This window comes from Armigeres subalbatus, chromosome 3 (assembly GCF_024139115.2).
Source record: "Armigeres subalbatus isolate Guangzhou_Male chromosome 3, GZ_Asu_2, whole genome shotgun sequence".
Classification (NCBI taxonomy): Eukaryota; Metazoa; Arthropoda; class Insecta; order Diptera; family Culicidae; genus Armigeres; species Armigeres subalbatus.
This window is the reverse complement of record NC_085141.1, coordinates 213164623-213174628: the sequence shown is the minus strand read 5'-3', so window position 1 is coordinate 213174628 and position 10006 is coordinate 213164623. Positions and strand designations below refer to the sequence as shown.

The window sequence follows — 10006 nt, the reverse complement described above, 5'->3', positions numbered from 1 at the left end:
TACGACTAAAGCCCCAAACGCAATACAACGGAACGGCGACGGAAACGGAAAATTTGACAGTTAGCCCATATATTTTCTGTCAAATTTGCCGTTTCTGTCGCCGTTCCGTTCACTACTAAAAATCCACACATAGGGTAAAATGCCCAATAGTGGACCCCCTAGTAGCGAAATTTTGCTCTTTTTGTCATAAGGAGTAGAAATTTTCAAAATATTAATTCTGCTTGACATCTAATACCAAGTTCTGCATCTCCTCTTCACGATACATACATAAAACACTCAAATACACGACGTTATTCGTTGAAATTAACATTTTAAAGTCTGACTGAATTCGCCCTATAGTAGACCCCCTGGGGGTCCATAATAGGAATTTGCTTCCCTATAGTCGACACTTCATTTGATTTTTATGTTCCGTTTCGGGACGTTCTTCTTCCATATCATGGACCCCCCAAAATATTCCTATACAGTGCCCGTTCGATTATTGCAAGACCGATTATTGCAACGCTTTTTAATTGCAAGTTCGGTTATTGCAACGTGTTGCAATTAAAAAGCAGATAACCGTCACTTTATCGTCATTTTAAGCGGGGGGCTTTCCAATGGCATACAAGAATTGTTGCTAGTTGAAAAAACATCATTTTTTATTTCTCTGAAAATTTGCAAAAACCTTCAAAAATAGATACAAAAATCAACTAATAAAGGATACCAACAGCTTTGTATCTCCGGTAATGTTGTAAGCAATAATTGGAGCAATGCAATAAATTCAAGGTAAACTTTTAACACTTTACTTCAATTATTAGCTGATTATTATTCTTATTATTATACTTCAATTGTTAGCTTATACATATACCTTTTCCGATACAAACATGACCCCTAAATTAAAGAAATATAGAGACATCTGTTATTTTTTATTAAACAGCGCATTGCACTTTTTATTGAAATCATTCGATATTATCACAACAACAACATTTTCTTGGTGAACAAATCACAGATTTCGTTTCTTCCATTCGTTTTCAATGAGTCTTGTGCGCATTGCCTTCAGTTGCCATACTTCGTTCGAATCATTTTTCATGTAATCAACCAAATAATCAATTGAATCGATAGCTTTTTGAAACTTAAATTGCTGAGATTCTTTTGTAGGTGAATTTTTAACGTCCCCATCCATGGTCTCATCTTCAGGATCATCAAGCCATTCCTCGTCTTCATACAGGGTGTTATTGAACTTGCTTATTGTAGACTCCACAATTTCAGTATCTTCCAAAAACTCAGTAGTATACCACGCTGGATTTCCATCAGAATCGCGTACCTTATCCGTCAGCCAGCGCTGGAGTTGATCGTCATCAGTTTCCGTTTCCGCCAATTTATCAATTGATGTTATCAGACTTTTGATGTCCTCCAAGTAATTTTCATCGTACAGGTCGAGAGAATCGTCTTGCCATTGTGCTTCTGGAAATTCGTCGATAAGTTTCTTCCACGAGTGTTCGATGGTGTTATTTCACTCCATGCTTCTGCCAGCCAGTCGATGCTTTTCCGCAATGATACCTTTTTCAATCTATGCTCAAATGGCAAATCCTCATTTTCCAGAATCAAGTACATCATAAGTTTTCTCTTGTACCTTACTTTAATTGCATTTATTATGGACTGGTCCATGGGTTGGCATTCCGAGGTAACATTGGGTGGCAAATAGATCACCTGTATTAGTCCGTCATCGCTTCGTAAATCGTCGCACCCATCGAAGTGAGCTGAACAATTGTCCAATACCAATAACGCCTTAGGTTCAAGGTTATGTTCCGCGGAAAATTTACGAACTTCTGGGACGAATTCTTCGTGAAAGAAAGATCGAAATAGTTTGCGTGTCTGCCAGGCTTTCTTTGAGTGGTAGTAAGACACTGGCAGCGACTTCATGGAATATTGGGAGAACTCTCTTGGGTTAGCTGCTGTGCCAATAAACATCAGCTTCAATTTCATTGTGCCATCAATGTTACAACAAGGCATAAAAGTAAATCTGGTTTTATTTAATTTTCTACCAAAGGCGCGGCATTCATCCCACAACGCTACCGTGCGGGATGTTATCATCTTAACAAATATGGCAGATTCATCTGCATTATATACCTGAGATTTAGAGAGGCCCATTTCCAAGATTTTGTTCAGAAGAACTGACTTAAATGAATGATATGCAGCTACATCAGCAGACGCCTTTTCGCCTGCAGCCTTCACCACTCGCAAGCCATATCGCTTTCTGAAGCGACGAAGCCATCCATCGGAAGCCAAAAATTTACGATTAGTGTAAGTTCCATATTTTTGGAAGTCCTGAAAGAACAACTCTGCTTTCGCTTTCAATATGTCTGGAGGCACAAGCGTATCCCGTTCACGTTCTTGAAGAACCCAGACATACAAAGCTTCCTCCAGCAAAGGAAAACATTGTTCTTTTAATGTTTTGCGGTCTTCCACTCCATGCTCTCGATTCCTTTCTACAGTTCCCTTTATAGAGGTTTTGTTCTTTACGTACCTGGAAACTGATGAAGTTGCCACACCGAATTTCTTCGCAATCACTTCGAACGATTGTTCTCCTTTTTCCGCTTCTTCGATTATCTGCAGCTTCGTTACCAGCGTTTTCCTATTATGTTTCCGTTTGACACCAGCACCAGATGTTCCGGAACCCCCGGCGGAACTTGCGCTGGCTATTGGTGCGGTTACTTTCGGGTCGGACGTGGAACTGGAAGTTGCAATAAACGACGAACTAGCGACTGATCCGGAAGTTGAAGCAAATACGAGTTCTGTTGCAAAAGTGGATGCTGTTTCAGATGACGAGCAAAACGCCGATTCGGATGATGTTTTAGACTCGGTCTCTGTTATCCAGTCTGGACGCACAACCGGGGTTGAGCTGCGAGACGAATCAGATGCTGGGGCCGAAGCTGCGCCGGACACATGATTTGAGGCTGTTCCGGATGCCGTTGTTCCGAATGAAGTGTCGGATGGTTTGTTATTTGCATCCATTTTCGGTTGAGCTGAAAGAGAACAACGTCTTATTGTTCCTGATCGTTTACCAATTTTTTCTATCTAAGCCTAAGAAATCGTAAATCATTAGGGAATTATGCAATATATTATTTACATACCTGCAATCCGTCGATTCGTTGAAACCACTTTGATGGGCACTGATAAAAATAAACATTGATATGCCCCTTCGCTCTTTTGACATTCGATTTGGTATCTGTCAGTTGTTGCAATTATCGAATGCCATTCGTTAAATGCAATGTAAATATTTTGCAATAATCGAACGGGCACTGTAATGGACACTCTCGTGTTTATTTTTTATAGAATTGTAAAAAATCATTTAATTTTACTTTCTATGGCATTTCCATTGCATGTAATCAAATCATAGGACTGTAAGGTAGGTTCTCTCGATGGAATTTCATAACAAAATGTTTACATTGTGCTGTTATAATGAAAAAAATGGCTGGAGGGTCCACTATTGGGCACTTTACCCTATCTATTGGCAAAAATCCATAGATTTAACTTATGATGTATATCAGCGCACACATAACCATTCTCCACGCGAACTACTAATAAAATATATGTCCAAATAAACTTTATGTGTGGTCTCGAATTAGCAATTATTTAGTTTATGTGTGGTTCTATATCGATTATATTAGGGTGGAGCTATTGCAAAAATATATAACGGCGACACATATATCTTATATAGATATTTTTGGCAGTGTTGTATTGCGTTTGGGGCTTATAACTATAGACACTATAGGTTCCATAGACGAGCGCAGGAACGGTTGGGTAATTTCGATTAAGTGTGTTTTTACACTTTTTCACAGTGTACCACGTGAATTTGACGTCACACGCTCCGTTGCTTGGATTGCAATAGTGACGTCATGCTCGTTTGGCTACACTGACAGTTCGTTTGGCAACACTCACCTTCGCCTCAGCTCGTCTATGGAACCTATAGACGAATCCAAGTAAAAATAAGAAGAAGACACACGACGGTGTTAACTTTGACAGATCCTACAGCACAGCATGGGAAGATCATTTTAAAATGCTTATAATAAATTCTAGACAAAATGTAATTAAAATCTGATTGAAGTATGATACGGAAAAAGTTCCGAACTGTATGATAGATATATTTTTGGAAAATATTCAAAAAATTAAGATAAGCTTCCGAATATGTAATTCAGAACTTTTTCCGTACCCTACATTAATCAGATTTTAATTACAATTTCTCTAAAATTTATTATAAGCATTTTAAAATGATCTTCCTATGCTGTGCTGTAGGATCTGTCAAAGTTAACACCGTCGAGTGTCTTCTTCTTATTTTTACTTGGATTCGTCTATAGTGTCTATACTTATAACTCTCTCGATTGGTGATTGAATATTTGACCGAACTTTTAGAACTTATTTTGTTTGATGGGAACATGACTTGCACGCCACTAATGAAGAAACTGCAAAAAAAAATAAAAATTACTCTGACACAAAACCACTAAAACTAAATAGGGGTAATGACGGCTTTGGCAGGTTTTGTTCTATTATTGGCAGGGGGTTTTTTATGACTGATTATGCTCAAATTTGGCCCAAACATTCATTAATGAGTATGCACACATTATGTCATCGCTTAAGAATGTTTGCTTCACGTTGTGTATGAAAGCTGCCCTGCAGTTCACGAATGACTTGCATACTAAGGCATTTTTCAATTCAACTTTGGACGGGAAAACCTCCGTCTGTGATCTTGTATCACAAATGTATTTCAAAAAATTATCACTACCTTTGCCATTTGAAATTAAACAAGTTAGAACTGCTCAGGAAATCAGTATTAAAGGATGCGCATACAAGATTGAGACGTTTGTAACTAGAACGGAGCTAGAAACCATTAATTTATACGAAATAGTAGATCTACTAATAACAACAAAGAACGAATTGTTCATAATAGGTCGGCTATGGGAAATAGGAGGATTTGATGAACATTTTTTGGCTTATTCTGTATCGGATGTAACAGATGCATTCCATGTTCTTGGTATAGATGGTATCGACGGGCCTCCAATTATGGTTTACAATGTTAACAATCGACAACTATTTCGAAAAAAATCTGATTTTTATATTGCCTGAAAACAAAAAGGATTTCATGAAGAGAAATAATCTGTAATTTGACTTGAAGAATTCAAAACAATTTTAATATTTTCCTTTATAACTCTTGTGTTTTATGATTTTATGTTCGCAAAATCCTAGATCAGATAATATAGCATAGTGCAATAAAGATGGAATATAATTAGGAAGATTTTTTGTATTTCTTGGAAGTTCGATAAAATTTGCATTTACATCACATAACCACTCATGTTATGAACGATTGAATTTATTTTTATCGAACTTTTAAGAACCGTTAAGACTATTATTTATAATCGCATTTTTAGTAAAAAAAAATAACATTCATTTTATAAATAATACCAATTGAGACGACTAGCGAAGTTGTATATTTCTCGGAATCCGTACATCCGTACCTAGCTTAACTAGTGGTGTGATAATCCAATTTGTCACAGCGTTATATAACGCAACACTATATAGTGAAGATGGGTTAAACGTACAGATTCCGAGAAAAATCCAGCTTCGCTTGTCGCCCATTCCGGTTTTCAACTTAATCGAGAATATTGAATTACATTTAAACGTTTCATAACATCTATTTGTTTTATTTTTCGTTTTATAAGTATATTTAATAATGATTATCAACCAACTTTATATGGTACATAGAAGATAATCATAAATCCCAGGTTATGAGTAATACAGTTTGTACAGTTTTTTATAAAACCCACACATAGAATGTATTGTTATGAAGCAGTTGCAAAAATCTATATCGCTCACACATAAACATGATATGGACTTTTTCCTCAGTGTTACATATCAAAGAATATTGTGGCCAAATTTCATAAAATTCGGTCGACAAAAACCCCCCTGCCAATAATAGAACAAAACCTGCCAAAGCCGTCTTTTCCCCTATGCATTTTTTCTTTATTCATGTGATTTATTAAATTTAAATAATAAATCATAAGGGTGGACTTTTCATAAAAGCTATTTGGATCAGGCCTGAACAGTGACCATTTGAGCAACCTCTGTTATTGATCTAAAATAGATTAATAGAGGCAAATTAGATTACCATGAGGAACATGAAATATGCCCGAAGTAGACGTGCCAATAAAATATGCTTCATAGCTTGAATTGTTTTTAAATCAATATGAATTACAGTTTTGTGATTTTTTTCCCTGACCTCAATCAAAATTCCCTGACTTTCCCTGACATTCCAGGTCCAAAGTGAAATTCCCTGACTTCCCAGGTTTTTCTAGGTAGTCGACACCCTGTATTTGTTCGGTTTATAACTGACTGACTGTAGGAAAAAAAGCTGACTGACTGTGGGAAGGAAAATATATCGTTATGATCTCAATACGACCCCCGTGCGCATCATTCTCTATAGCAGCGGTTCTAAACCTTTTTCTTGAGAGGTACCCCTTCGAACTTTTGCATTTATTGAGGTACCCCCTCTTGAAGGTAGCAAGCATCTTGAGAGAATAATTCCGATCCCTGTGAAGGGAGATTTCTGAGTCTCTTGATAGGATCTTCTGAATCTCTTGAAAGTAGGCTTCCGCAGCTCTTGATAATAGGAGTCTCAGCCGCTTGTAGAGACGCTTTCCAGTCTATTGAATGGCGGCTTTCGAGCCACTTATAAAGAAAGTTTTGCATCTTGAAAGGACGCTTCTGAGCCTCTTGAAAGTATGCTTTCAAGCCTCCTGAAAGAAGAATTCCGAGCCTCTTGAAGGGAGGCATCCGAGGCTCTTGAAAGTATTCTTCCGGGCCGCTTAAAACGAAGCTTCCAGGCCTCTTGAAAGAAGGCTTCCGAACCTTTTGAAAGGAGGCGTTCTAGCTTCTTGAAAGGAGGCTTCCGACCCTCTTGCGCAAAGGCTTCCGAGTTTTGCCTTTCTCGTATACTAAGTATATATAAAGGCTATATGATCGTTCCAGAAACAAACTTTTTATAGAAGGCCCGGAGACCCATAGTGTTATATACCGATCGACTCAGCTCGACGAGTTGAGGTGATGTCTGTGTTTTTTCTTCTTCCTAAGCAATGGAGAGGAAATCTGCTCAACAGACATCCTGGGTTGTTCAGAAAGTGCGGGGTTAGAGACCACCTCCAACAGCAAACGAGGGAGGCAGGACTACATCCCCGACCCGCTAAACCGTTTCCATTGCCGCCAAGCCCATCATCACTTCGGTACAACCAGAATGTAATGCTTCAAAGGGGGGCAGTGCACAACGCACCCTCGAGGTTAGCTGTGTGTCCTTGCAGCATCGAACATCGTGACTTGCTATTTTAGAAGAACACCATGGTATCGTGCCAGCGCATTGCCGGCTTTCCAGGTGGCCTTACCACACCCTATGTCCTCGGAAGGTGGGCAGGGTCGACTTCGCGCCTGCTTCCCTCTGCACGACTGGTAACAAGAATGATGATGCCGCGTGCACCCCAAATTGACCTTTCTGCGATAGGGTCTATTCACCAACCCACAGAGGGACTTGCCGGCGCGGTGCCTACGCCTGCCCCAGCCTTGACAATGATCCCTTTCCGTCCTCGGGCTCAGAACCCGCCCTGTTGACCGACGCGAAAGCGACGATACCATGTTCTTCACGGGGCCACTTGTTCGATAAAAGGATCGAGTTTGACCACAGGGCACCGGTATGACCCATGAAGCCGACTCCAAACCCTTGGACCACCTCTTATTTGCGCCTGAACTAGCCATTCCTCGAGTCCACGCGCAACCTTCTGCTCCGAGACGATTTGGACGATAGCCGATAAAACGGCGTTCCAGCCAACTTCATCTTTACACATCCTCTAGACAACACACTTAACTCATTTCACAGTATTCGGTAAATTTTACCGAAATCTCAACAGCAGAACTGTTCGGTAATTATTTTACAGATTTTTTGTAATTTTTTCTATTGTCCAACTGTCAAAATCACCGAAAATCAGTAAAATTATTTACCGAATAGTTCTGCTGTTGAGATTTCGGTAAAATTTTACCGAATTCGGCGATTTATTTTAAGAGTGTAGGTTGTCCGGGGTAGTGTCCAGACCACATGTGGCAAGTATGTGGTCACGCATTGTGCGAAAACGCGGGTACACGAACAACACGTGTTCCACCGTTTCCTCTAAACCTGCGCCCATCGGACACTCGGACGAGGCCGAGTGTCCGAACCGGTGTAGATACTGTCTGAAGCAACCATGGCCTGTAAGGACCTGGGTCAGGTGGAAAGTGATTTCCCCACCTATCTCCGGTATCAACCTATGTTTTTTTTTTCTTCCTAAACAATGGAGGGGGAATCTGCTCAACAGACATCCTGGGTTGACCAGGAAGTGCGGGGTTAGGGATCACCGAGGGAGGCAGGACTACATTCCCGACCCGCTAAACCGTTTCCATTGCCGCCAAGCCCATAGTCCCTTCGGTACAACCAGAAAGTAATGCTTCAAAGGGGGCCAGTGCACAACGCACCCTCGAGGTTAGCTGCGTGTCCTTGCAGCACCGAACATCGTAACTCGCTTTTCTAGAAGAACACCATGGTATCGTGCCAGCGCGTTGCCGGCTTTCCAGGTGGCCTTACCACGCCCTATGTCCTCGGAAGGTGGGAAGGGTCGACTTCGCGCCTGCTTCCCTCTGCACGACTGGTATCAAGAATGATGATGCCGCGTGCACCCCAAATTGACCTTTCTGCGATAGGGCCTATTCGCCAGCACACAGAGGGACTTGCCGACGCGAGGCCTACGCCTACCCCAGCCTTGACGAGGACCCCTTTCCGTCCTCGGGCTCGGAACCCGCCCGGTTGACCGACGCCGCGAAAGCGACGATACCATGTTGTTCTTCGCGCGGCCACTTGTTCGATAAAAGGATCGAGTTCGACCACAGAGCATGACCACCGGTATGACCCATGAAGCCGACTCCGATCCCTTGGACCACCTCTTATTTGCGCCTGAACTAGCCATCCTTGAGTCCACGCGCCACCTTCTGTGTTGCTCCGAGACGATTTGGGCGATAGCCGATAAAACGGCGTTCCAGCCAACTTCATATTTACACATCCTCCGAACTAGGTTGTCCGGGGTAGTGTCCAGACCACATGTGGCAAGCATGTGGTCACGCATTGCGCGAAACGTGAGCACACGAACAACACGTGTTCCGCCGTTTCCTCTAAACCTGCGCACACCAAACACTCGGGCGAGGCTGAGCAAGCCAGCTGCGTTACCTGCACTTTGATTTTGCAGCACGCTTAAACGCCGGGCACATCGAACCCCCCATGGGGTGCTTGCTGTTCACAGCTTTGCTGGAACAAATCAAACAATTGGGAGGGTTGGGAGGGCCTTATGTCCCTCCAATCCGCAGCGTCGGCAGAGATTGCTTCTGTCAGGGCCTTTGCAGTCCCATTGCTTGTGCCCCGGTTCCAGGCACTTGAAGCAAACTTCGGGTTGCTCGTATATGCGCACAGGGCATACCGACCATCCCACCTTGACGCTCCCTAACTTGACTACCTTGGAGGCGTCCGCTGCAGATAGCCGAACCAATGCTACCTGCGTCCCTGCCGGACCTTTCCGTAGCCGAACGGCTGCGGTGGTCGTCTCCACTTTACACTGTCGCCGCAGTGCCGTGACGAGCTCTTCGACTTCAGTGATCTCGTCCAGGTCTTTAACCCTTAGATTCACCTCCGTCGTGAGTGCCCTCACCTTGACCGTCTCGCCTAGGACCTCCTCCGCCAACTTCTTGTAGGCGGCGCCCTTTTGCGAGACGCCCCGCTTCAGCTCGAGTATCATCTCGCCCATCCGGGTACGTCTTATTCGACGTACGTCGGCGCCGAGTTCACCGAGCTTGACGTCACTCCTCATCACCTTCAAAACATCCGAGTACTTAGCCTCGTCCGCCGTGATGACTAGGGCATCGCCCCTGGAGGGATTGGCGCCTACCCTAGACTTTTTGCTACCCTCATTCG

The 10006-nt window shown here is 42.5% G+C and overlaps 1 protein-coding gene across 1 annotated transcript; it reads right to left on the bottom strand.

Annotated features, from left to right (window-relative positions):
• Nucleotides 1-979: 979 nt before the first annotated feature.
• On the bottom strand, nucleotides 980-3178 carry LOC134219352 (jerky protein homolog-like). Its single transcript, XM_062698070.1, has 3 exons — nucleotides 3111-3178; nucleotides 1494-3002; nucleotides 980-1440 (listed from the first exon to the last, which is right to left on the bottom strand). Exons 2-3 carry the CDS (start codon nucleotides 2989-2991, stop codon nucleotides 980-982), a joined length of 1959 nt encoding a protein of 652 aa, XP_062554054.1. The 5' UTR covers nucleotides 2992-3002; nucleotides 3111-3178.
• Between the last annotated feature and the right edge of the window lie 6828 nt (nucleotides 3179-10006).

Coding starts and splice junctions, on each gene's coding strand:
- LOC134219352 (XM_062698070.1), bottom strand. CDS start 2,991: ATGGATGCAAATAACAAACCATCCGACACTTCATTCGGAACAACGGCA. Junction 1,441..1,493: donor CTGGCTGGCAGAAGCATGGA/GTGAAATAACAC, acceptor ACGAATTTCCAG/AAGCACAATGGCAAGACGAT.